Source organism: Enoplosus armatus, chromosome 7 (assembly GCF_043641665.1).
Source record: "Enoplosus armatus isolate fEnoArm2 chromosome 7, fEnoArm2.hap1, whole genome shotgun sequence".
Taxonomy (NCBI): Eukaryota; Metazoa; Chordata; class Actinopteri; order Centrarchiformes; family Enoplosidae; genus Enoplosus; species Enoplosus armatus.
In genome coordinates, this window is record NC_092186.1 from 4,631,122 (window position 1) to 4,658,813 (window position 27,692).

The following is a 27,692-nucleotide window of genomic DNA, read 5'->3' on the forward strand; positions in this document are numbered from 1 at the left end:
GTAAACTCCCTCAACCTGAGTCGTAAAAATGATCAGATCATGTGAATGTTGCGTGCGCTGCAGTGTTTCTTCTTCTGCAGAAAAACAAAGCAACAACACTTCTTCAGACACTTCAGGACTGAGGCAGGTTGAACCAACACAGTGAGTGTGTGTCTTCAGCCATGGCACTCAGGTGGGTCATTCTGCTCTCCGGCCTGGGACTGGTGAGTGTAAGCCTTTTGCATTTTTGTGTAACACTAACATCCATAATGAATCTCTAGTGCAAATCATTGTTTTGATGTTGAGTTGAGTTCCTGGATGCCAGTTCATTCTTTAGTAAATCATATCATCAATTTTCTCTATTGATTGATTAATGTGCTTTCTAATGTATTTACTAGGCAGCAGCTGAGCTAACAGGTGATACAGGTGAGTCACATATTAAGATGCTTTTCATGTTAACGTCTGTCAAAAGGTAGACAGAAACTTGAGTATATGTTGAGTGAGAAGATTTGAAATACCCCTGAAATACTTAATAGTATCCCCGCTGCACCCTTCAGCTCAACAGGAAAGTTCTGGCTCAGAACGTCCAACGTCCAACTTAAATCTCTTTCAGACTCTTTCAGGGTGTCAGCAATATGAACACCTGAAAGAAATCATAATCATGTGGAAGTCCATTTAAAATCTTAAAATAGCATCAGACGGCAGAATTTCAGAATTTAAATGCAAGAATAAATAAGTTTTAAAATATATGTAATATTTTAAAGTAAACATGTCTCTGGTCCACACCCCTGCACCATGTCAGTGGGGCAGAACTCAATGCTAATTGCACCAGTACACAGTACAATAATTACTTTTATACCTCCTATAATCTAATTTTGTGAGCAGCATATTATTGACTTTATTATTATTGTCTTCATCTGCAGAAACGGATGTTGATGAAGGCCATGACTGGGACATCTTTAACATCAATGAAGGTTTGTGGAGTATTATTTTAGTTTGGTTTTGTTGTACAATCTGTCTACGGATTTTCATCAACCGATACAATTTTCCTTTGCAGCGGCTGGTCTGGACCTGCTGGAGGGAGATATCGAACAGGATGAAGTAAGCTAGTGTGCACAGACACCAAAGACTCCAAAGACCAAAATCTGCTGCTGCTGCTGCTCTTCAGTAATTTCCCAGAAATGGGAAAGAATTACTTAAAATCTCAGAGAATATTCAAGTTTTTTCTTGTAAATGTATGATTTTAATCTCAGAATTAAATTTTTTTCTCTGAATATTACCCCACTCCCCGTTTCCCCGTATTTACAGTGTTATAGAACTACAAGCTTACAGATGAAGTCTATTATTTTCTTCATTACCATCAGACATTCAGCAGAAACTCCATCATAGGAGACAAGTATCGCTGGCCAACAACCATTCCCTACTTCCTAGAGGACAGTCTGGGTAAGACACTGTGTTATGGCAACTCACATTCACAGTATTTATCATGTTATTATGGATATGCACCAAATTAGGATGGTTTTTCAATCATTTCTTTGTCGTACACTTTGTAACGTGTAGACATGAATGCAAAGGGAGTGATCCTGAAGGCATTTGACCAGTACAGACTGAAGACCTGCATTGACTTCACACCATGGAAAGGAGAGCAGAACTACATCTCTGTGTTCAAAGGGAGCGGGTGAGCCGAGCTTCAAACTGCCGTGTTCAGTTCATATAAACTGTACTGTTGCTCCCCTCAGCTCTAATGAACCGTTTAGCATCTTTCTGCTCGTTGTTTTGGTTTTACGGCCCGCAACTTTACTGCTTTGGTTTAGTCTCACTGCTTTCATCAGCGCTGTTTCCAGCCACAGAAGGTGGCAGCTATTTTCATTGAAAAAGCTCTGATGAACTGACTATACATGGCCAGCTCAGCACCAAAAGGCAAACAGACAAAGTTAGAAACTTGCAGGTGAACACAGCAAAACATGCAGCCAGATATTTTTGTCAGGTGTTGATAGAGACCAAGCGAAAATTGGACTTACACTTACTTGTTCCATGTCTGCTGGATGTGTAAATTAGGCACTGTTATTCATTTAGGCTCATGCTTAAATGTCAATCTTCTGCTAATGAGGCAGGTTCTGAGCTGAAGGTGTATTTGTCGTCCTCTGAATGCTGTCCTTCTCTGTAGATGCTTCTCCTCTGTAGGCAACCAGCATGTGGGGAAGCAGCGGCTGTCCATTGGTAGAAACTGTGATCGTCTAGGAACCGTTGAGCATGAGTTCCTGCATGCTCTGGGCTTCTGGCATGAGCAGTCCAGAGCTGACCGTGATGACTATGTCAACATCATGTGGGATCGCATTGAACCTGGTAACAATGATCTGTAACAGCTGTTACATTCCTTCCTTGTAAAGATCAAAAATAACAGCTGAATTCTTCCTGATATTCTTTTTTATGCCTGCCTCAGGTAAAGAGCACAACTTCAAAACACACGATGATACAGTGTCCAGTGCTCTAGGCGTTCCCTACGACTACGGCTCTGTAATGCACTACAGTAAGACGTCCTTCAACATCGGCTCTGAGCCCACCATCGTCACCAAGATCCCCCACTTCATGGATGTGATTGGTCAGAGGATGGGGTTCAGCGCTAATGACCTAACCAAGCTCAACCGTCTCTACAACTGCAGTGAGTCATGTCAACCTGTCATTTTGTCCATCAAACAATAAATGAGACAGGTCACACACTGGATGTGTGACATATTGCAAGGTACAAAAGGGAACCATTGGTTGCAACACCTACCAATATATGAAGTATATTGGAACTATATTAGAACCAAGCACCAACCTCTGGGTCTTAAAAGTGACGCCAATGCGGAATTTATTATTTCTAATGGCCAGCAGGGGGCGACTCCACTGGTAGCAAATGAAGTCAGATTGAATAGAAGTCTGAGAAACTGATCCTACTTCTCACTGGATTTATTACCTAAGTAAACATTTTTCTAATGAATTTATGGTCTCAATCGCTAGTTTCAAGTCTTCTTCAATACAGCATGATGTCAGTCCCCTTTGGAGTAAAATAGACCATAAAGCAATGTGTGCTTAAGGCTGTGGCTACCATGTGATTGACAAGTTGGTACCACTGCGACCTCTCAATCAGAATAGAGACGTTCGGATGTACTAAAAGACACTCTGGGAGTCGGCTATTCACTTTTTCCGGCAAGCACGTTTACAAGCTAAGTAAGGTTACCGGTATAGGTAGGCGTACATAGTGTCCTTGGGTCCTTAGTTTAGCATTTTGGCCAAATATGGTCACTTCTGGGTCCAAACAACCAAGATGGCGACAGCCGAAATGCTAAACTTGAGGCTTCAAAACTGTAGTCCACAAATCAGTGGGTGACATCACGGTGGTTTCACCCACTTCTTTTACACCATCTATGATTAGAACAGTAAAGACATATGTTGTCTCAGTTCATTAGCTAACAGTTCTGTTTGTGGCCTTTCTTCTTCAGAACTATTAGAAAACATCCACACTTTCCTCGCCCAGGCCGTACATAATGTTGTTTCTCAGATAATAAAAATTGGTGTGAAAGCAATACCATGTTAAACTAGCTAAGTAAATACTAAATACTAACCTGCCAGACATTAGCCAACCTGTTGGAGAACATGCACTAACATGTTGTACTATAAAACCATGGGAAATAGATATAATCCTCTGGAATGAGACTGAATTTATTTAAAAAGGACTGCTTACAGTGTCTGCGACGACGTCATATCAAAGTTTGCTAACAATTTCAAAGAATGACAATTTACGTTAGCTTGTTATTGAAAAATCTCTAATAAGAAAACTTCTATCAATGATTTGTTAAAATAACAGTTAGTTACTTTGTTAGTTATGTAATCATCTTAACTTAGCTAACTGCCATTAACTTTTTGCAAATGTTATTAACAGCTGCTGCCAGAATTAATAATGTATTATTCATACAATATGCAATATTTTGTTTTTCACAAATCAATAAAATTGCACATTGCACTGTTTCCAAAATATTGCATACGGCCCCTTAAAAACATGAAGCAAAAAATGAAGAAACATGAAGGAAATAATGTTCTCTCTAAGAAAACCCAGAAAAAAAGGGTCAAAATGTGATGAGATCAAACAGCTCACATATCATTAAATGTTAAAAAGATTAATGAGAATTGTGGCTCAAGAGAGGAAGGCATGAAGACAGAAAAAGTACTGACAAATCTAAGACACAAATATTTTGTAAAGAATATATGTGATCTGTAGTAAATTAGCTAAACTGGCTCCTTTGAGTGTTTGAACAATCAATAAATTAAACCACATCATGAAATAAGAATGTTGTTTGTCCCATAATAACCTAGCAGAGTTACAAGAAAGGTCAGAGTTTATCTGGCATATACTGATGCTAATATATATTGATAATCTGGCCTTAGCCTTAGTAATAAACCTCAGGCAGCCATGAATACCATGGGGATGCCACAAATGCTCGGCCAGTCATTTATTTTTCAGGCTTCAGGCGGGTACACAGTTGTTATATGAACTATTGAAGGTTGCCAGCTCTTTTCTGTTATATTTTCTTATATTGCGAGATGATGTAACCATATTTTTGTGGTGGCATGCTAACTACCTGCCAATATCACCCCTTAGTTATCAAGCTGAGGGCACTGCGTCATATCAATATCTTGTTCCTTTTATCACTCCTTCAATGCAGGGCAAATAAAAGCTGGATACATGATAACATATTTGATCAAAGGCGTCCTGATTCAAAACTCTTACATAAGAAGTTTCCAGCAAATAATTACTGAGAATGTATGTTCATTCATACGGCGTCTACTACTTGCGATGCCTATATTACATTAATACACAACAAAGAAGTTATCTTCTGAAAAACAATAGAGTTTTGTATACTTAATAATTCATCTATATATTATCAATGCAAAAATATGTACACTTTTGTGGCATTCCAGGATTATGACAACATATGAGACAAGATAAAGTCTTGGTCATTGGTCAAGTCTACTGTACTGAAGTATCTTGATGAAATGGTGACTGTTTTCTCTCCACAGCCAAGTCTTCTACCTTTGTGGACAGCTGTGACTTTGAGAAGGAGAACATTTGTGGGATGATTCAGGGTCCGGGCAATGCAAAGTGGGAACAACAGAGTTCTGTGAACGGAGGGCCTCAGACTGACTTCTCCAACATGGGACAATGCAAAGGTGACCGTCAATCATCACAAATGCATGTTGTGGTGCTGAACTTTGTTCAAAATACTGGACTTTCCTTTTAACATCTAAAGACTGACAGCATCCATAGACACCAAATGTGTCACAAAATATCTGAAACTCTTATATAGTAGTGCAGCCACAAAAAAAAAGACATCTGTCAGCGTGCAGCTTGCAGGACAGGCCGGATGGTGTTGGTGACTCTAACAGTGCTACCCAGCCTGTCCAGGTGAGCATAGGGGAAGCAGGAAGATAAAGAATATACAGTATAATCTTATATTATACTGTCATAATATTAAACATTATGAAAACAGAAAACATTATTAAACAGTGCTAACATTATACACACATAGACAAAATATATGAATGGACATAAACTCATGGCAATTTAGACACTGACTGCTTACCGGACACATCCACATCTCTGTGTGGTTGTCCAGTTTGCAGTGTAGGATAATAAAAACAGTACATACCTGGCCTTGGTGTTTAGTGTCTGAAGATATTTAAAAACAAAGGAGCCCGAGGTGATTTATAACATAACCTGTACAAAGTGCGGGCTGGCAGTAAACATACATTGATTATTGTTTGAAGTTTCAAGATAAATATCAATTTATTAGTGACTGATGGCGGGTTTCTTTCATAGGTTGTTGTAAATAGCTGAAACATAATTTCCAAGTCCAGGCAGTACGACCTGAGGAGACTTTAAGCGTACTGAATTGACAATGAAGAAGTAGATTCTTGAATTTTGTACCATAAAACGCGCCAACAGCAGCACTCAAACCTTGTGGGTGTTTATTCAACATATTATTTGCAGATCTTCACAGGTGATGATGCAGAACTAACTTTTTACTTGTTTACTGTAATATGACAAACTTCTGAGGCCCAACTCGTTGTCTCCTCCTGCCCTCAGGAAAAGGCTTCTTCATGCACTTCAGCACAGCCTCTGCTAAACCCGGTGACCGTGCATTCCTGGAGACTCGTTGGCTTTATCCCAAACCTGGAGCCCAGTGTCTGCAGTTCTTCCTCCATAACACCGGGGCAGCTGATGATGTTCTTAATATCTGGGTGCGAGAGTATGACAAGGCCAACCCCAGCGGAAAACTGAAGCTCTTCAAGAGTATTTCAGGTAACAAATAAAAATATAACATTAATTTAACAAACAAAAAATATATATTATTAAGGTTTATTTGTCATTCTACAACACAGGGCTGCACAATGAGTGCAGTCATAGTCCCCCTTCACGCTACTCACAGAACATACATACAGAAGGTACCATGTCATTATGGTCTCACAGCCTGAGTAAAGAAGCTGCTCTATAGTCTGGTGGTACGACAGCAGATACTTCTGTATTTCTTGCCGGACAGCAGTCGGGTGAACAGGTCTAGATCGCTCGCCACATATCTTTGGTGTTGTTGGTGCTGAGGTCTCTCTCCTGATGTCTCTGCTTTGTCTGCTTTCAGTCTCGCTTCTAGCTGTTTGCACGCTTCCTTGTCACCTGACGGAAAGGCAGCTTTTTTTGGCTCTGGATAGGGCCCTAACCTTTCCATTCATACCGCCTTTTTTTGGTTGGGGAATGATTTGATTGTCTTTGTGATCTTAAGCAGTTAGAATCATTTGAAAGATGCTGAAATCAAATCCACAACTCTCACCTTTTCACCTACATCCTGAAACTAGTGATTAATAGTGATTAATATCTATTATCTGTTCTCTTTACAGGAGGTGTCATGGGCTCCTGGGAACTGCATAACATCAATCTGAATGTGACACAGAAGGCCCGTGTGGTTTTTGAGGGCGTGAGGGGAAAGAGTCCATCGAAGGGAGGTTTCTCTCTGGATGACATTAACCTGTCATCCACAAAGTGCCCTCAGCACATCTGGCACATCCGCAACATTACCGGCCTGCTGGCCACCACACCAGCAGGAAATAAACTGTACAGCCCTCGCTTTCTGTCACCAGCAGGTTACTCTTTCCAGGTAAATGCCTTTTTAAAATTTTATTTTCTCAATCTTGATACATCCTGTAGCGATCCAACAAACAACATGCGAAACCTAAATTCAAAATTCCAAAAAAATGGGTGAGTGACACTCAGTTACTTCTGTAGGCTGAGAAACTATCCGCTGATTTACAGACAATGTAAGTCTATAGGAAAAAGTATTTTTGGGCCAGTGTGCATCACATGAAGTTGTAATTAAATGGTTTGGCGCACTGACTAGGGGCTTGGCAGACTACCTCCACGGCTACAGCAAAGCTCAAGGAAGTTCAAAAAGCTTGGTCGTCACATGATTGACATAGACTTCAGATAGTTCCAGAAAGTTCTTGGCATGCAATTTGAATGCGTAAATGTAATACATCCATGGTAAATACAGAGAGACAGAACGGCAACATTACTTCATACTGCTCTGTGATTTGTAGGTAGGTGTGTATCTAAACGGAAGAAGCGACCGTCCAGGGTACATGGCCACCTACTTCCACCTGACCTCAGGCCCCAACGACCACAAACTCAAGTGGCCGTGTCCGTGGCAGCAGGGAACTATGGCCCTGATGGATCAGCAGTCTGACATCAGACAGCAAATGAACATGCACCGAATGGTCACCACTGACCCTGGCAAGATGTCCTCAGACGGTAAGAGAAGAGTGGATAACTTGTAGTGTAGCAAGCTCAGCTATCCTCTCATTCTGCTATTTACACAATGAATGGATTTCAGTGAGCTGTGTTCGTCAAACAGAGAATGACAGTTCAACTGTTTCTCCCAGGCACGGAGTACTACTGGGACAATCCCAGCAAGGTGGGCTCTAAAGTGACCGAGTCTGATGGCAGCTATTACTATCGAGGCCCAGGCTCTGGAACAAGTACCTTCATCACCCACAGCAGGCTAAAGAGCAGAAACTTCATCAAAGGAGACGATGCCTTCTTCCTCTTCAGTCTGGAAGGTGTGGAGTCACGTGACGATTAGAAGAGACCAGGATATCACACACAACTATAGTCTCACACATAACTATACTACTGTATATCTAAGATCACCCTGTCTCTGAAACATCACAGTTGTTGTCTACTTGTCCTCAGATATATCCGATCTGCTGGTATCTCAGCCTCTTCCCCGCTCTGCAGTCCATGCTGATGCCAGTCTGATGAAGGCTGCAGAGCAGGGTGCTCCACAAGGAGCTGCTAATAACCCTACGGTGGTCACAGCTATGGCAGGGTCTGTGGCAGCAGCCATATTGGTGGTTTCCATGCTGATTGTAGTGAACGCCTGGAGGATGAGGAGGAGGCGACAGCAGGAGAGTGACAAGGTGTTGATCATACAGGACATGCCTGGATTCATGGAAGTGAGTTACATTCAGCACTGATTCACATCTTGAATTGCATTTTCTATGCCTCACTGTCATGTTCTTAGTTTGGGTTTGTGTGTTAAGTGCGTCTCTATTTCATTACAGGAGCACCCGACCAAAGATTCACCATCTCCTTTCACCACTCCGTGATGTCCTGATCAAAGGAAAACATCAGCACTTACCAGAAGAGAGAGCACATTACTCAATTGTAATGACTCCTTTTCATGTATAATCGGAATTTGTGTGTTTGAAATAAAATCTGACAGCATGCATGTTCAAATCATATGTGCCCCTCAGAGTGATTTTCAGTAATGTGGTTTCTTTCAACTATGTAACTGTAGGCAGAATGCAGATTTATAATTGTAGTCCCTCACACATCATAACCTTCAAATTATCACTGGCTTTGTGGCTCAGCTGCAGCTCCATTTGAATCTTTTTTGTTAATTAAAAACCAAAAATCTGATGTTGGCAGAACTGCTGGTAAGAATAAAACCTTGATAAGAACATGTTTTCTCTTACTTGAGAGAATATTTGAGTATAGTGAAATTAGACTGTTCCAATCTACCTTTTAGACATCTCCAAATATACCTTCTTATACCTTAAATGGCCTTAAAAAAGAGGATATCAATTGTCTTGTCCATCATTACGTCCATCAATAAGTCACTTACTGAGCCCCAAAAACACCAGACAAACATCAGTTCAAGTCAAGCATCATTTTTATTATGAGATACTCAAACAGGACAGTATGAGTGCCATGATTCACTCTCAACTGGAAGCTGTGAAGCATGGACTAACTCACACAGTTTCATACATGTTGTATGTGTCTTGCATACAGCGACCTCCTCACATTGTGCTTCCTTTCGAAACAAAAAGTAACTATTTGCTCTCAGTCCAGTTTGACCTGCGGGACATTTCACGAAGCAGGACCACTCACTAATTAACTTGAGCTCTATATTGTATATAACCACTGTCTTTGTAAAAATCACTAGAATTTATTTGGCCAAATCGATCGTCCGACTTCTTCATATATCCCACATATCATCTGGAGTTGAAATCCAACTTTTAATACCACATTCAACCAACTGCCTCTCAACCAAACTGGTTCAAACAAAACCAAAAAGAAAGACCTCAACCAAGAAAGGCAACAATTGTCAACGATTGTCTTTTGATATTTAAACAAATATTACTCTAAAGACATCATTTTGATTCTGTACAACTCAAAAATGTCATGATGACAATATCTGTGCAAGTTCTCCCTCCCAATCAAATTATTTTGGTTTCGGCTTTTCCGTTTACAGTAACAATGAATCAAAGAACTATGTGTCACGTCATTCGTAGCGCCAATCCCATAGAATCAACACCCAATTTGCAGTTCTCAGCTCTATGGAGCTTTTAAGTCCATTTTGGATTGTTATTTATATATATATGTTGTTTTCTGGCCCGCAGCTTCAAATCAGAATTAAAAGGAATAATTACGTTAAAAAAAAAAAATCACTACCACCAGTAAACACTTTGTCGATATGTATCACTTGAACTGCGAGGACAGCTCAAAAAATGAACCAACAGATGTAAATGTGAAGGTGTAATCACTGTCGCAGTGTGATTGTTTTTATTCACCTTTACAAGTTGTGACTTGGAAGAACGTTTTGTGTCAGGCTCTACATTATTACTTATAATCATTAAATAATGTGTGCTTTGTTAATAGGAATGGATACTTGCGACATCACAGTATAAATGGCTGGCTGCACTCTTGCATATTCAGTCTTCAGTTCCAAACTGACTCTTACTCACACTGTCCTTGTGATTTAAAATGATTTGAGGTTGCCTTTTGCAAGCAAACAGGTATACAGCGTTTCAGCTATAACACCCCACACACACATACATACGCTGATGGAGGAAAATAGTCTGACACACAATCTTACATACCACACATACACACACACACACGCACCATGTCCAAATTATCTAGACACACACTAATACACAAACGTGCTGAGATCTTATCAAAGTTGAATTCGAATTCAGGTGCCATGAAATGAAAGCACAACCCTGAATCTGTCACAAAAAGAGCAGCAAAGACAAAATGACGAAAGACAAATTACGTCTTAGATGACTGAAGATGGAAGATAAGCTGACTTGAAGCTGCACTTTAGTTAATTGGAAGACGCAAAATGGCAGCAAGACGTAAGAGTTCGAAATGTTAAGACTTAAATCACCCAGAAATCATATAATGCGGTGTCAGCTTTTGCAGAGGCCTGTTTGAATTTTATTGGATTTCGTGTGAGATTTCCCTTTAGCGTCCAAACACAAAACCAGAATTTAATTCAAACAGAAAGACAAGTAAAGATCTTGCCTAATGCAGCTTTAGGTTTGAGTCAGGGCAAGACAGGCATTTAAGACAAGGAAGGAGACGTCCAAAGGAGGGCAGGAAGAAAATGAAGCCAAGCATGTAGACAAACAGAGCAAGAAACTTCACGCACGCACACTAAAACCTTACAGAACAGAGGCCTCTGTCTGTCCTGTGTTTGACTTGAAGCCAGCGCAGGACGAGGAAAGGCAGCCTCAACACATCCTCATCCTGTCCCCCCTCTCTGTTCCTGCTGATCAGCACTGTGTGCTCCTCGTCAGCCCTGTACTCTACCACAACCCACACAAAATACACTACAACACTCTCGGGTGCTGCTCTGATCGAGACTAATGCCAAACTTAAAAAACATGATGATTCTCAGGCAAGTACTCTTATAAGGACTGTCGTTTCTCTATGATTTCTAAGTGGAGTTATGGACGAAAGTGTAAATCTAAAAATGTGAGTGTTCACGTCTCCCCCTTGCCTGCCCCCCCCCTCTTCAAGCGTTTGAATAGTCACAGTTTGAAAACCTGACTCATTGATCATAATGAGACATTGGAATCATATGTCCCATGATGCTGCTTGACTTAAATGTTCAAATTGTGCTCACATCCCTTAATAGTTAACTGTGGCAGTTAGCATTAACGTGCACACAGCGTCCCTATGGGGGAGATAAAATCGACTAGTCCATTAGTATCACATTAGTAGGGTGTTATATAAACAGTGTGAAATAATGAAGACTGTGCAGCGTGTTTTTACTTTTGTGTGTACACAGCTTCATACAGGTGGCAGGCGTCTTTTTTTCACCTGCATAGCACATTTAATTTGATATAAAAAAAAAAAATCACACCCTCTACATCAAGAGTGAGAAACTAACTAAAGAAAAAAAGACAAATTCCACAACCATAAAATAATATAAAAGTGATAATCAATGTGTAAACAAACCCAAAAAGCTGCTTTTGCATATCCTGAAGCTCAGACACTTCCAGGATTCAACAAAAATGAGCTCATACGCCAAACAGGATCAGCACGCAGCAAACAACTTAATATTATATAATTTAGGTCAACAGTAGCCTCAATAAATATTTGAGTCTAATATTTAAACACTGCTAAATATTTACACACACACAGCTCTCTCTCTCACACAGGTTATTTCTATGCTTATAGGGCCAAAGCTGAACTCAACGACGGATCAATTAGTTAGCATTCTTATTCATCCGCAAAGGCCGGGCGGTCACATTGTAATTCTGAGGTGCAGCCAACAACAGAGAAACCTGGTTACACAACCAGTAACCTAATGTCAACCTTAATACACACCAAACACCAGTATGTGATACAAGATGACAAATGAACCTATGAATGCACCAGCTCTAAAGTGATCATGTTGCAGTGCATTTTACAACGGCAGTGCGGCTTTAAATAGTTGATTCAGTGGATGGTCATGTTAATAAACTGATGAAAGTCATATTCGGTTCTTTGTTTTATCAGTCGTGTCTTAACTTTGCCTCTGGGCTTCTCTGTTTTACTACCTGTTGTGGCTTAGTGTTCACATCTCCAAAACGGGGTTTATAACGACTATAAGCCTCATTATGAACGAGCAGTGAGGCAGCCCCAGCAGCTTTTGAGCTGAGGGGACGAGGCAGGACTGAGCTTTGGAAGATAAGATTAGTTCAGGTGTGGAAGGACACATGCTGTATGCATGTGTGTGAAGAAAACCCCATCATCTGTAAAAAAATAAAAATAAAAAAAAAATATGTTGTGTCATTTGTTGCTATCCCTCAGTTTAGAAATCGTCAGTTAGCAACTTTTGTGAAGATGTGGACATCTCACATAAAAGTGAGCCCAACATGGGCAACGAGGGGGCGTCCTAGCGACCAAGTGGTTAAAACACATATATAACTGTAATAACTGCCCCTGGTTCGATTTCAAACTCCTGCAAACTGTCAGTGTAAAGTAGTAGAAATGTAAGAGTCCAGAGTTGGACATTAGACTCACGTCTATGACCAAAACGTTGTAGTTCTAATAAACTTAGCGCTGACAGTGGGCAGGAATTGAGCACTTTCTTTAAAATAATTTTTCTACATACCTGTTTACCAGGCGGGCATTACACAACACACAACACTAGAGAACATAGAGAGTTTTTGATTGATTAATTGCAATACATTGTTAGTGTTACCCCATGGAGCTTTTTAAAACACATAAAAATGCTAAATTTGTCTTCATATATGTTGAAAGCACAACTTTCAACATATATAGAGAATAAAGTTCCCATTAATAAATTAATAATGTATGAATCATTTCTTGGGCTTAAATTGAGCTACTTTCCCCATAATTAGTACCAAATGATACTGTTCTTTCAATATAACTTCCTAGATAACAATTAGGAAATGATGGACCTGTAAAATGAAGCATTATAAAAAATACTTTTGACTCCGGATCACATCGACTGAGGCTCCAATCAGCAAGGACTGCTGGGTTACACAGCATCCCAGCAAGTCAACTCATTGTCAGACTCAACCTTAACACAGATTCTACACACACTCACTAACACCCCTCTAATTATTCAAGTCTACACTCACACAGTATCTCAATACCATGCTCAGAGCTCAACTCATTTGTCATGCATCATCAATAAAAAGAAAAATCAAGGACAAAAATCAAAGAAACAAATGGCTTAAAAGGAATACCTTGAGATTATCAAAGGTTCATTTTCTGCACCAGGTCCTTGACAAACTGGAAGAAAATGTGTTCTTTAGTTATTTGGGGACCGCTGGTTACAAGTGACTGACAACACTGACCATCTTGCTTACGTACCACAGACTGCCAATTAAAAAGTGCTGTAAAGTCAAGTGGTTGGAGTCTAATTCAAGGGTCTACTGTATAATGCATATTACTAAGGAAGTTAGTTGACTTTATGACAAAATTACTTAATAGCTAAATGTTAAACCATAGTTTATACCATAGCATCAGTTTAGGCTTTACTGTAGCTAATACCAGCATTAGCATAATACCATCCTTGTCGCTTGTAGGCGCAGTGGCCGCTGTTCAGTAAAAGTTACATAGTCTGGCTTTATCAAGATGAGCTGCTGTATGAAAAAACTGAAACACCACTCCATTTTATTGTCTCTAGCAGTCTGGTTTGGTAACTGGGCGAGACTACATCTGCTGGAAGGGAATTATTCACTAAGGCATCTGCAACGGCTCGGGCTACGTATGGAATCGACGCATGCAGGTGTAGCGCAACCTGTTGTTATAGCAGCATTTTGGTTAGCTAGCTAGCTTGAATGTCATAGGGCACTTGTGTAGATATCATCTAACGTTTCAGTGTGACAGAGTGGGCTAAATGGGTACAACATATCCACTGTTATCATAAAGTTAAACCCAGAGAACAAAAGCATTTCTAGTTGTACAACAAAAAGTACATTCCACCGCAAAAATACCACACTTGCTTCTTCCTGGACGGTCTTATTGCCGATATAACCAATTTATAATAAACATAAATTATAAATTATATAATATCGGTGGTTCCAAGTTTCAAGACTGCACATTTATGACAATTCTGTCACATTGTTGATTCTAAAACGCAATACCTTGTCACGCAACTAGCAACTTTTCTTGAAACTGAAGTATGAAACATTTCTATGTCCGGCATTTTGGGAACTCCAAAAAAACACGACACCTTGGACCTACTCTTTACATTATAGAGCGACAGTTGAGCATGTACACAGGCTAATATACATCTCCATTTCCCACAGTCTGGACATACTGTGGCTCTAGACTACAAGGTAAAATTAAAGTGTCCTTGGCTTTAGTTACAAGAAATGTTCTACCACTATTTTTGTTCATAGACTCATTTTCCAACTGGTCAGTCGTGTTTTTAATCGCGCAAGCCAAACAAAATCTCTTATCATTTTCAGCATGTACTCATAAATATTGACTCGTTCATGTGGCCTTTCGGTGTTTTAGTCAAAGCACAAAACTCACTGTATGTCCTCGAAAACGGGAGCATAGTAAACTGATGACAAAAATATTCTCTGAGTATGTTTGAGACTTTTGCAAATAAAAAGCTACAGAGCATAAGGCTACAGGGCACTGCTCAGATAATGACAACTACCAGCTGGTGGAGGGGGCTCACTCCAAACCTTTTCTCCCTGAAAACTGCCTGAGAAGCCAGCAGAGGATACCTGTATGTCCCCTTGTACCACCCCATTTCCTCTCAATGAAGACTCAACATAACAAATATAAACAGGCAACAATAATATAATAATTATTATTACTCATTTAACAACAGGATAGGACACTAATTTCACCACAGGACATTTTTTTTATCATCAGGATTTTCCTACTAGGAGATCAGTGTTATCCTGCTACATGTCTCTGATCACATCCCTGACTCAACTGATGAGATCTAATAATTTATCTAACGAGACTACTATGCAACTATGTAGACGTAATGTAGAGCACAGATTCTCAAACTTTACCGTTTGATAAAGGCTTTTGCTCTTGCAACCCTCGTCAGAGAAGACTTTTTTTTCTTACTTACACATTCTGTCAGTGCGGTAACTTCTGTGAACGAATGAGAGTGAAATGGAAGCTAGAACAGGAACTGCTGTGGACCGACCACAGACCCGAGGCACGTACTCATTACATGAGATAGATGCAGGTCACCTTGAAGCACTCGAAGGACGTGCACTGATAAGAGTACGCTCCTCACAGCGGGGTTCAATTACCACATGGATAACATGCAGAACTTTTAACTACACGCATTAATAACAGAATCATTTGAACTCCCGACTATGTGTCGGCTGTAGTTATGTTCATAGGGAGAAAATGACTCCTCCCCATATGCTGCTCTATGCAGTTGTGTGTTTTTTTTTCATGCGAACAGTACAGAGGTGTAAATTGAGCTTCAGGATTTCATTGCACCGTCTGGTACAAGTAACCTCTTTTATAGGCGCTGAGAGGGTAGAAGGTGGCCACGACAAACTTCCCGTCAAAGGTGCGGCCCGTCAGCAGCCTCTGAGCCTCTTTGGAATCACTGGAGTTGGCATACTCTACAAAGACCTGGTGGACGCACAAAGGAAATGTGGATCAATTAGCGGGTCAGTGACTAAATGGCTTTGCTGCAGATCAAAGTCCACTGGAAGCATCTCAGAGGCAGAGAATTTCAAGCAGCCACATTTCAAATATTGTTTCGAGTTGTTTTGTTGACTTTTATTGTGTTTAACAAGCATATTGAATATACGCTTGCAGACACGCCTGTATCTCTTTCCCAAATTGTGTGCATTAGCAGCAGGAAAGTTGTCTCTCAGCCTCCGCTTTCCTTCTCTCTCTCTCTCTCTCGTTACAAACAGAACTGTTGAGACGTCACTAACACATGAAATGTGTCATTAAATATACATTTTAGTCAATTGTCAATAAATATGGGCATTTATATACTTTCCCAAGTGAATAGCAGTGGATCATGTCCAGCACCAGTGACAAAGCTGGCGTGTGATGCAGCTGCATGCAGTGGACACTGGGGGTTAGTGAGTAACCCACAGAATAAAACTGCTAAAATCACCTGTATCTTTATATTCCACTTACACATATAAGAAAGAGGAACATTAGCATATTGCCCCCTTTTCCTCACGTTACACTGTTTTTTATTTATGTTTTTGCGCAAGAATGATCATCAAGTTTGGTGTGGTACTACTCAATGAAGTCTGCACATCTTAAACACAGAGGAGGCTTTCTATGATTCCAATAGCATTGGAGTTAATGTTATTTCTTACATTGAATTCTCCACAATTTCTTACATTTTCAGTTTAATTGAAACAAGCAGTCAAACCTGTCCTTTCCCAGGGTTCTCCTTAGGGATGAGCAAAGAGACCACTGAGCCATACTTCTGGCACTCCTCTTTCATGTCCTCCAGGATGTCTGGGAGAAACAATGACACACATTTGTACTTACTTTATCCTCTATACGCTTGTAAGAAACAGGAGGTCATTTCAGAAGTTGTTCATGATTTAAAGACAAATATGCTGTTGTACCTTCATACTCTTCTTCATTGTGCAGATGGCTGTCATCAATGAGGTTGAGCAGACGCAGGACAGGAGAGGGCAGCAGAACCAGGTCCTCAATGTGAGGAGCTGACACACACACACACACACACACACACAGGTAAATATGGCACTGAAAGATGTGTTAATCTAAGTAGAACTCTCAAATATTGACACATACCAAAGGGAATACTGAAGAATGGGCTCAGCAGGGCTGTTTCAGCTGTGCATCTTTGCTTTGGATCGTTGAGAAGCATGCTGCGGACACAAAGTAATAAAGATCCAATGTAACTCAATTACTTTAGACACTTTAACTGCAGTCAGTGTTCCTGCTTACACAGGAAAGCAGGCCAATACACAGTATAGTACATAGTATAGTAGCCATATCCAATCAATCTGAATTACACTGAATTCACAGCTATACAATATGTGTGAGAACGTACCTTTTGATAAGGTCTCTGAGGTGATACACAGGGATGGCAGGGCACACCAGGCTGTTGCTGGCAAAGATATGGTCAACAATGGCAGTGCTGTTATCCTAAAGGAGAGGAAAGCAGATTGATCTTTTGCAACAAAGGTTCAGCTCTATTAGCTTCCTTTATTCTTTTAATTAAGTCCTATAATGTTCATCTACTCTGGTTTCTTGTTTTATGTATTTTTTATTCCATTATTCCCTTAAACCTGCAAACATTAACCTGCAAGATTTTAAATATAGACTCAAAAACGTTGACATTTGAACATTTCTAAACAGAATTGGATCTTGCTTGCTTGGCCACCTTCTGATTCCATTAAACCAATATCATCAATCTACCCAGAGCAGAGCTTTGTCAAACCTTCCACTCCTGTGATCGGATGGTGTCTTTGAGTTTGATTCCTGAGAACATCTCCAACAGGATGATGCCCAGGCTCCACAGGTCCACGGCGGCCGTGCAGCCCGAGTCTCCCTCCACCTCCACCCCGGCCCGAGCGAGGCTGTTCTGAAACTCGGCCTCTGGAGCGCGATACCCGTCTGTCTGGATGTACTTGACGTCCTGGAGGAGGCGAGGCAGGGAAAGAGTTCAAAATACAATACTCGTTATCCTTTGACTGACCTTCAAATTCCCATACACACCCACCTGGTTTCCCTCTTTGAAGCTGAGGCCGAAGTCGATGAGCTTGAAGCTCTCGTCGTCGGCGCTCCAGAGGATGTTGCGCGGCTTGAGGTCAGCGTGAACGTAGCCTTCTCTGTGAAGGAAAGCGAGAGCCTCCAGGATATCTCTGGCACAGTGCTGGACCAGCCACATGGAGTGGCCCTGCTGGGGTCTGCCAAACAAAATCATACTATGAGGTTAAACAGAAAGCTCAAGCTCTCCTAAATATATGAAGCCTTTACAGGGACTGCACCATCATTCATTAGATTATCTTTCCAATAGTTTGAAGGCAATTTCTATTCAAGTTCTTGTTGGGTTTTTTTGTTGTGGCCACAAGAACCACATACTCACTGACAGAGTAACAAATACCAAACCTGGTCAAAGTTAAAGGGCCAGTTCACCCAAATTACAACAAGACTAGGTCAAACTAGTATTGAATCAGTATTGAATTAGTATCCGAGACCGGAAGAATGTTATGTTCACTTGTATAATTTCCCCCCAGGGATCAATAAAGTATTTCTGATTCTTATGATATTAACAGGTGTCTATTATTTTGTCCGGCCCATGTATATCAATGAGGGAGGGCTAAATAACAGAAACACCTCTCGGCAACCTTTAACTGTATGAGACGCAGTGACGTCACTTCACTCACCTGCCACCCTGGGTCCCACTGCTGCCTCTCACCAACAGCTCGGACACACTGACATCCAAGAGCTCGAGCAGAAGACAGCGGGTGGCAACACCCATACAGCTGTGGTTGGTGAACACCCCGTACAGTGTCACTGAGGGGAAAACAAGTCTGTCAATACAAACAGCAATACCATTCGCTTCAGTATAATATGATCCTCATAATCTACCAAGGTATGTTCCACACAAAACCTGAATGAATAAATAACCCTCTATATTTGAATAAAGTTTACATTTTTACAATAGGCTTACATAGCCAACTACTGTCAGCCACGATTATTTTGCATCACAACAATGTGACAAATGCTAAAGCCTGAGAAGCATGATTTACTGAAATCAGATCCTGTTTCATGGGTCATTATAGTATGCAGAATTAAAAAGCAAACCATGTTTATTTGTAAATGGCCTTACAGAATATTCTACCAATTGTATACCACTGATGACAAGCAGGTTCCTAATAAATTGACAGATTTTTAAATGGAATTTGGCGTTTCTCTTTTTAAAAAGACACAATAATACACAAGGCTTTGAAAATAGTGGCCTGTTGTATAGACTAAACACTAGTTTTGTTGACGGACTTTATGTACAGGAGGCAGCCTGCGTAAAATAATGTTGTTACCTATGTTTTTATGTCCCTGGATGTCTTCCAGGACGGACCTCTCCTTGTGATACCCGTAGTCTCCTCCCCGAGTGTCGGCCTGAAACTCCTTGACAGCAGCGGTAGCTCTGCCCGAGCTGACCCGGTACACCGAAGCCGAGACTCCCTGGCCGAGCCGCGACTGGACGGTCCATATCTCGCCGAAGATCTCGAACAGTACCGGCTTCATGCTCTGGTCCACGCTACCCTGCGACGGCACGACGCTGTCGGGCGGACGGGGCGCCTGCTCCTTGGCGCTCGACTCGGCGGAGCCGCAGTGAGCCATTGGGCAACGGCTGACGGGGGCGACGGGAGGAGATGAGCGAGCTAGTTGACAGGTGGGAGCAGCTGCAGGAGCAGTGCAAACCCGGGGCTCTATCAGTGCCACATAAAAACTACCGGGACGCGTCAACGACAGCTAGCAGACAATGCAGCTACACCAGCGACCTTGTTAAAACTAAGCACGGAGCAATACCTGGGCATATTAGACTACTGTTTACTTACTGAGGCTGTCAAAATTAATCCTAGTCAGCAGGCAAAAAGTTAGCTAACTAAGCTGCTCCAAATGGCTAAACTAGGCACTGAGTTTCAGCAAAAAGGGTCCACAGCGCGCGGGATAATCCTTGCCCCATAATGTACCAGATATTATTACGGCATTTGTATCGGGTAATAACTTGTGTAACAGTTTTAGCTACAGTCAAGTTTTGCTTTTGCCTCAGGTTGTTGATATCAATCTTACTTCCGTTTCTGCTTTCCCCTCTGCAGGTTTGCGGTGCCTCTTTTCCTGCAGTCTGCCCCCTGCCGGTAAGGAGAGTGTTTCTGTCGTGTATGAATGAATTGTGTTTTACAATGACCGCGAGGTAAAATTAGCGTTTTTGTCAATGGAGTCTGGTAGTTTTGAGCGCTATAAAGGCTGTTTGTGGTTAGGGTGGAGGTGTGACGCGCTCATTTGTTTTGGTCTGAGATGCTGGTGCTCTCGTGCTATATCTCGTGGTTCTGAATATCGTATAAAGTAACTTTAAATTGTATTTACATTTCAGGTTATTAGATGTCAAACCCCGCTTGTGAATGTGAAAAACACAAACTGCTGGTTTTCCATCTCATGTTCCAACTCTTCAGTTATATATGGCTTACGTATATGTGGTTACAAATGTACAAATCAAACTCAAGCAAGAACTCTGTCCAACTGTCTGCACACATAAAATCCACTTGTCACTGTTGCTTTTGTATTTTTTCTTATGCTGCCAGTTCTTCATGAAAAATGCTTTTAGCAACTGAAGAAGAAAAAAAGTAATCAAGATTTCAAAGCCATGAGGAAGCAGTAGAACACCTAAATGTATAATTATTGTCGTCTGAAGTATGGTCAGACATCCAACCACACTTTCAGCTCCCCCTACTATAAGATAAACAAGATACCCTTTTAACCTATAACAATAATGTACTTCAATTCTGATGCCATCACATAACATTTTAACATAACCTCATGCTTAAACTGAACCATACAAGCTATACTTATATTACAAAACATCACACGCAATTCATTTTCAGCACATAATTCTCCAATACCTGCCTGCTCATAACTTTGTTAGAATGTAAGTAGGGTTTTGTATTGAAATGTGTCTTAGTCACTGCCATGTGATGTTATCATGTTAGGATATATTAATACAAATATTACGTGTAGTATTTATACGTTACTCATTATTTCACAAAACACATGTTTATTTCTAAGCGTGGAAAACGTTTTCAGTGCCAGTGCTTACAGATTCAGTTAAAACCTTCAAAAACTAAATGGACCTCTGTCACCTGGGGCACTGACGTTCGCCGGAAATAGAGGATCGGAAAGGGAAATGTCACCAAAATGAGGTGGTGTTTTTGAACATTTGAGAGAAATCGACACGTTTGCACACTTGTCCTGCTCAGGAGGACATAAAAGAGGAGGTCCGTGTTTGAAGTCGCAGGTTTTACAGTCTTGAAACAGTAAGTTGGTGACTTAAACTGAGGCGAGAGCCGCCGCTGGCGAGCTAACTAATGTTATGTAATTTCATAACTGAGCTGAACAGACCATGCAGTCATTTAAATGCCAGGTCCTAAAGCAGATGTTCCGTCGTTTATGTGTTGACGCTGGCAAGCGGGTGAGTAAGTCGACCACTCTGGAAATAAATAACCTTACAAAAAAACGGACAGCAACGCGAAGTCAAGCGCGAGAGTTATTTTCAGGAGAAGCTAAAGCTAGCTAGCTGCTGTTTTAACAAGAGCCGGGGAGGTGAGTTGATTTTAATGGGCAGTTTTGTTTTGTTTTCAGAAAAGAACGGATGGCCACACTGTTATCTTAGTCTTGACAAATTGTATAACGTTAGTAGCCCGGTTTCAACATATTGCATCAGCTTGCTATCATTTGCTACACATTAATGCAAGCGACACGTACAATAGGTTTTTACGTTTGAGGTGCCAAAGCTGCCGAGCTCGAGGTCACCTGCCGAGGTGTGGCTGTCGACGCGTGACTTGCCATGAAAACAGCCGACAGACCTGGATTTTTAGAAATATGTGGAAAATGTCTGATTTATATGATATAAAACATATTTAGATATTTCAGAAACCATTGGTGCTTCACATCACCTCGGTTTCCATTCACGACAAGCTTGCCTTCATTTCGGCATGCATTCTGGGAATGTTTGTGGAATAGAAATCCCAAAATCAGGCAAGGCAAGTGCTACACAAACTTGCATAATCTCTGTTCTGCAAATAAGATGGAGGGTATTTGATACATACAGCGATGAAATGCATTTGAACATTCTACAAAAGAGAGGAAAGTAAAATCTGTTGAAACAGAATAACATAAAATAGACAAAAATAACAGACTGTGCAGTAATAAGTTGTCCCAAAAGAGTATAATAGTACAGCAGATACATGAATCAATCAAAGACAAGGGAAACAGAACTGTTTTTAATTGAGTTTGAATTTGTATTTCATCAGAAGAGGATGTGCAGTATGCCACACAAAGCTACTCAGTATTTGAACTTCTTCAGGACTCAAAATATATTTTAAGAAAACATGGGGAAAGAAATTAGTCTTGGTTGAACTGCTCTCAACTTGTAGACGTATGCGACCAATGATGAGGTGGCACAAGCAGACATTGTTTTGTTTAAAATGGTCACGAGTCAAAAAGGGTTGGAACCACAGTTTGAGATCTTCAGGAAGTTGGTTCAGTGTGTGTGTGTGTGTGTGTGTGTGTGCTGCATACCTGATAACTGCAGCCTCACAGTGTTTGGTTCTGACTCGTGGTCTTACTAGCTGACTGATTCCTGAACATCTAAGGGATCTACCAGGTAGGCCTGCTTGATTATGGCAAACATCGGAAGCATCATGCTTTTATTGAACTGAAAATACCAAAATGTCTAACTTGGCCTTTATTCTTTATAGTTTTGGAGTATGGAGTCTTTGAGTGTTTTCTCCTTGTTGCCAAATGTAATGATTTGTGATTATCTGTATTTAATTAAAGGGAATTATTCCACCTCCTTTTTAGAGCCTCCAGTGGTGTCCAGTTAGCATTTTTGTGCCTTTTGTAAAAAGCTCAGTTTGGTGACCTTTTGAGGGACATGCAAGTCAGCACATCACATCCTCTTCCTTTTCCTGGGACAGTCACACCTGGCAGTGCGTCTGTGCATGTGTTGGCTCATAGTTCTGCAAAAAAGAGGAGTCTTTTCCCCACAACATTAAACCAGAAAAGAATGGGATTTCAGTGTATATTAGTGATTCTGTACAACTTCAGAATGGCTGTCCATACTTTAATATTTCCACCAAATGTAGATTGTTTTAAGTAGCTCTCCAGTTGTAGCTGTAATGTTTAAACATGGATTCATCAGGGAATTAAGAAATTCTGGTGTTTGGCCAATGCTTCATCATTATGTCTTTTAAAAGAAGTGTCTTGGGAATGAAAGTTAGCTGCTCTTCACATGGTTTGGTCTCTTCAGGTCTGTCTGGTAGTGCTTTGAATATAATGTTGTAATTGCTTTCTTCAATCCAGTTGAGCTTGATAAACTGCTTATGTGCAACGTTGTGTTCCTAGTGATGTATTTACTTTACAGTCAGTTCTGATCGCTTGTTACATCTCTCTGTTAGAGTTTGTGAAACAGTGAAAATAAACGGCTTAATGAGGCTAATAAGAGGGGTGTATTTATACATAAAATTCTTGCTACTGCAGCTTTAAACATCTGAGCCAAGCAGCTCCCCTCACCGACTGTATCATGCTCTCCTCGTCCTTTTTAAGGTGCTTCTGAGAGGCATGAATGACTTTGCAGTTCTCAACACGGGGCGGAAGATGCCCCTCCTTGGACTGGGAACATGGAAGAGTGAGCCAGGAAAGGTAGAAGCTGCACTTTATAGCTTCTTTTATAGCTTCTTTTATATGATGATGAATGTTATAAGACAGGCAATATTGCATTCTGCTCTCTGTCTCTGCCCGTTCAGTTCCCCTCATCCTCTATCCAAACGCAGAACTACATCTGTAATTTCAGACACTGAAGCTGCACTAATCAATATTTTTATATTAGCAATGAATCAAATGACTGAATGTGTTAAGTGAAAAGTGTTGCTGTACACTACCTGCCCAGCACCAAAGTTGGCAACTAGCTGGTGAACATTATAGTGGAACGGTTTACTGTTTAACAAGTTCACCGTATCAACTTTATAAGGTCAGTGTTGCTAGTTGCCCTAAAATAATTGAACACTACTACTATGACAAAGACCTATGTGTCCATGCTGTCAAATTTGGAAAATCTGTTACATTTTTGTGTTTTAGTGTTTCCTCCTATTTTCAGGACAAACAATGAATGTGAAAGGTCAAATATGTACTCTTTGAACATAATGTGTAGCAAGTTCCACACCTTGCCAAATGATGGCCATGCACGCAAACAGTCCATAGGTGAAAACCTTCCAAATGAGTGTTTAATTTTAATGGTAGTCCTGTTTTGCGGCTTTCACAGGTGAAACAGGCAGTTGTTTGGGCCTTGGAGGCTGGGTATCACCACATTGACTGCGCAGCCATCTATGGCAACGAGGTTGAGATTGGAGAAGCCCTGCAGGAGACTCTGGGCCCAGGCAAGGTAAAACACCTTTACCAAACTGCATCAGAAGTTCAAAGTATCAGTATGAATGTTTTCTGTTCCATAATGCAAAATAACAATCTGTGAAAAGTCCGCAAGCACTCCTCTACCTGTCTCCCTCTACCTGGATGGAAAATCCCCAACCACTCCTACCTGTCTATATATAGCAGCCAGCTCATGTGGTATTCTTTTCTCTGGAGAACAAAGGAGCATGTGGATGCCTCATCCTTCAATCGAACTGTTTGAACTGAGTATATGAAATACAAAGCAGCTCAAACTGCCTTACAATAAAAGATTCAAATGGAACCTCCGGCATGTGCTCATCTGTCCTAACCGACACACCATTGAGTTGATAAAGTCCTTAAACCAGAGTCTCCTAAATATTCCTCAAATCATATGTCTTACGGACGGACGGACGGACGGACGGACAGACGGACGGACAGACGGATGAACGGAGACAGACAGATGAACGGAGACAGACAGACAGACAGAGTTCAGTAATAACTTGGCCGGAGGCCGAGATCTTTGTCTGTCAGATTCCACTCTCCAGGCTGGACGTTGTTGTCACTAATGGCCTGACATTTCAAGACATGTACAAGTTCATACATTGTTTTTTTTAATCACACTATATCTGACATGTTGTCTGTGCACCAGGCCCTGAGACGAGAGGATGTGTTCATCACCTCCAAGCTGTGGAACAACCAACATCACGCGGAGGACGTGAAGCCAGCCCTCCTGAAGACCCTGAAGGATCTGAAGCTGGAGTACCTGGACCTCTACCTCATCCACTGGCCCTACGCCTTCCAGTGAGCTCAACCTCCGCCAAAGTCTAATAATGAAATGATCGACTCGTTATCCCGAGAAAACCGCATTTTGTTTTCTTGAGATAACAAGATCATTCATATATAATCCGTTATCCTGATACGCTAGCTGATTGACATGCTAACTTTCTAACTTGGGATGGGATTTAGAAATATAATAATATTATATATATATATATATATATATATAATAATAAAGAATAAGCTGTCAGAGTCAGAAGGTTGAAATACGAATGCAGTGTCACAATTTGTCCTAGACGAGGAGACGTTCCTTTCCCCAAAAAGGAGGACGGCACCCTGCTGTATGACGACATAGACTACAAAGTGACCTGGGCTGCCATGGAGAAGCTGGTGGGGGAGGGCCTCGTCAGATCCATTGGCCTGTCCAACTTCAACAGTCGGCAGATTGATGACATCCTGTCTGTCGCCAGCATCAAGCCCACTGTCCTACAGGTACAGGGGGTGATGATGAAAAGTGTGAACACTGCTGTAGCATGTCTCAAGTTTGGCGAAAGATGACGCTGGCATCATTGTGTTTTTGGGTTGGGTAGGTAGAGAGCCACCCCTACCTGGCCCAGGTAGAGCTGCTGGCCCACTGTCGAGACCGGGGTCTGGTGATGACGGCCTACAGCCCTCTGGGATCTGCTGACCGGTTCTGGAAAGATCCAAATGAACCTGTTCTGCTTCAGGATCCTGTGATCGCCACCCTCGCAGAGAAATATAAAAAATCCCCTGCTCAGATTATCCTGAGGTGATTTTACTTGAGTTATCTTTCACATGTTGGTAGCACAATATGCATCCTATATGCTTTACTAAATACAGCACTTAACGTACGCATTTGTAGTTTTACATCAACATCAGGCAAACCATGCCGGTTTTCAAAGGTTTGTTTCTGTATTTAGCATTTTTAAATGGATTCCATTGTAGCATTAACGTTTATAATTGGAGGTTATTGAAGGCAACCACAGATGACTGTGCCATGACAGGTGAATATGTACAATTTCTCATAGCAAATGCAGTGAGTAGTGAAAATACGGAGTCAAGCAACAGTTAAAGTTGCAATGATTACATTTGGCCAATTGGGGGCAGTGCAACAAGCTGTAAACAGAACAGTAACATACGGTACAGTATTACCAACATACACAGTATAAAACTGATATGGTGAACTACCAGAAATGATGCCGTAGTGTTGGAAACACACATGGCTGCAGTATCAGTCAGGCTCTATTATAAACTAACAGGATGAGACTCTGGCATGCTTCGGAAAGCTGTTGTTAGCATTGTCAGGTGTACTTGAATTTGTTGTAACAGGGCTAAAATATGCACTGGTATGGTTGAGAGACTCTCCAGGGACCGTACATTTCAACACAAGTTTGTTGTAATTTGCAGGTGGCATACACAACGAGGAGTGGTAACAATCCCCAAGAGTGTGACGGAGTCCCGTATCAAGGAGAACATTCAGGTGGAGTCACATTGCAGTCGTAGCAATTCATTTCCAAACCATGAGGCTATTTTGTTTTAGAAGGCCTTCTTTAATGAGATTTTCTGAATTGTAGAATATCTCGTTAAGGTTCCGTTTTTGTACTTAAAAGCTAATTATGCTGAAAAAGCTGCTGTGCACGTGTATTACATTTTGTGGTTTACAATTGCAAAGTGTGTTGTGTGTGTGTGTGTGTTGATATAATTGTGTTGGTTGTCAGGTGTTTGACTTCACCCTTGATGCAGAGGAAATGAAACTTATTTCGGAGCTGAACAAAGGCTGGCGCTACATTGTACCAATGATCAAAGTGAGTAGGCTTTATATTCCATATATTGTTAATTAAATCCAGTCTACTGGGAATCTTTAGTTCTTATCTTGCTCAGTTTATAAGATCATGATTTTAAGAGGTAGAGTTCTGCGGTGATGAGGCTTCTTTTTTTTATCCTGCCAAAGTAAAATTTTAATTTAAATGGATATTCTCTCTTTTAACTTAAATTACAAAAATCATCATCAGCCCTGAAAGCAAAAGCAGTTACCATGTGTACTGGAAAAGCACCAGACTGGCTTTGAAAAACTGCCAGGTTTAACGAGTGAACATAAACGTAAATGTATTAACTCTGGTTTGGACGTCGCAGGTGGAAGGAGAACATGTCCCCAGGGATGCAGGACATCCTCACTACCCTTTCAACGACCCCTACTGACGACCCGCACCACAACCTGAATTTGTGCCTTCAACAACCCCATGTCACCCTCCCACATCACTAATAAATATTCGTGGATCCTGGCATTGGAATTTGTCTTTAGGTTATGTCAAATCCTGCACTTATCATTAGAAGAAGTTATTGTTGGTGATGAAAAAGGAAAAATCTGCCGTGACTGTATACATACTCTCCGTTATTTTTTAAATAAACATTTTGTTAC

The 27,692-nt window shown here is 41.0% G+C and overlaps 3 protein-coding genes across 4 annotated transcripts; 2 read left to right on the forward strand and 1 right to left on the reverse strand.

Moving 5' to 3' along the window:
• Nucleotides 1-150: 150 nt before the first annotated feature.
• Nucleotides 151-8,766, forward strand: LOC139287659 (meprin A subunit beta-like). The gene is made up of 15 exons (XM_070908812.1): nt 151-203; nt 378-405; nt 903-953; nt 1,037-1,080; nt 1,344-1,422; nt 1,540-1,657; nt 2,147-2,325; nt 2,423-2,641; nt 5,041-5,190; nt 6,107-6,322; nt 6,913-7,169; nt 7,609-7,819; nt 7,951-8,127; nt 8,261-8,523; nt 8,632-8,766. Exons 1-15 carry the CDS (start codon nt 162-164, stop codon nt 8,674-8,676), a joined length of 2,079 nt encoding a protein of 692 aa, XP_070764913.1. The 5' UTR covers nt 151-161; the 3' UTR covers nt 8,677-8,766.
• Nucleotides 8,767-15,746: 6,980 nt separating this feature from the next.
• uhmk1 (U2AF homology motif (UHM) kinase 1) lies at nt 15,747-19,654 on the reverse strand. Of its 2 annotated transcripts, none has more exons than XM_070908249.1 (9): nt 19,351-19,654; nt 18,697-18,826; nt 18,030-18,216; nt 17,748-17,945; nt 17,358-17,452; nt 17,096-17,172; nt 16,906-17,004; nt 16,704-16,792; nt 15,747-15,937 (listed from the first exon to the last, which is right to left on the reverse strand). In XM_070908249.1, the coding sequence occupies exons 1-9, from the start codon at nt 19,652-19,654 to the stop codon at nt 15,791-15,793; spliced, it is 1,326 nt and encodes a 441-aa protein (XP_070764350.1). In that variant the 3' UTR covers nt 15,747-15,790. The 2 variants fall into 2 exon arrangements, with proteins under 2 accessions (XP_070764350.1, XP_070764349.1); XM_070908248.1 differs by having other exon boundaries at nt 18,030-18,234.
• A 1,777-nt stretch (nt 19,655-21,431) lies between these two features.
• akr1a1b (aldo-keto reductase family 1, member A1b (aldehyde reductase)) lies at nt 21,432-27,662 on the forward strand. Its single transcript, XM_070908250.1, has 9 exons — nt 21,432-21,500; nt 23,636-23,731; nt 24,351-24,470; nt 25,125-25,276; nt 25,549-25,744; nt 25,843-26,042; nt 26,681-26,753; nt 26,992-27,078; nt 27,407-27,662. Exons 1-9 carry the CDS (start codon nt 21,432-21,434, stop codon nt 27,470-27,472), a joined length of 1,059 nt encoding a protein of 352 aa, XP_070764351.1. The 3' UTR covers nt 27,473-27,662.
• The last annotated feature ends 30 nt before the right edge of the window (nt 27,663-27,692 follow it).

Excerpts from the sequence above, each read along its gene's own strand:
- LOC139287659 (XM_070908812.1), top strand. The coding sequence starts at position 162 with ATGGCACTCAGGTGGGTCATTCTGCTCTCCGGCCTGGGACTG. Across the intron at positions 7,820-7,950 it reads TGGCAAGATGTCCTCAGACG|GCACGGAGTACTACTGGGAC; the intron begins GTAAGAGAAGAG and ends TGTTTCTCCCAG. Across the intron at positions 8,524-8,631 it reads ACATGCCTGGATTCATGGAA|GAGCACCCGACCAAAGATTC; the intron begins GTGAGTTACATT and ends ATTTCATTACAG.
- uhmk1 (XM_070908248.1), bottom strand. The coding sequence starts at position 19,654 with ATGGCTCACTGCGGCTCCGCCGAGTCGAGCGCCAAGGAGCAGGCGCCC. Across the intron at positions 17,946-18,029 it reads GCTTCAAAGAGGGAAACCAG|GACGTCAAGTACATCCAGAC; the intron begins GTGGGTGTGTAT and ends CGCCTCCTCCAG. Across the intron at positions 17,173-17,357 it reads CTCAGAGACCTTATCAAAAG|CATGCTTCTCAACGATCCAA; the intron begins GTACGTTCTCAC and ends TTGTGTCCGCAG.
- akr1a1b (XM_070908250.1), top strand. The coding sequence starts at position 21,432 with ATGCAGTCATTTAAATGCCAGGTCCTAAAGCAGATGTTCCGTCGTTTA. Across the intron at positions 26,754-26,991 it reads GTATCAAGGAGAACATTCAG|GTGTTTGACTTCACCCTTGA; the intron begins GTGGAGTCACAT and ends GTTGGTTGTCAG. Across the intron at positions 27,079-27,406 it reads ACATTGTACCAATGATCAAA|GTGGAAGGAGAACATGTCCC; the intron begins GTGAGTAGGCTT and ends TGGACGTCGCAG.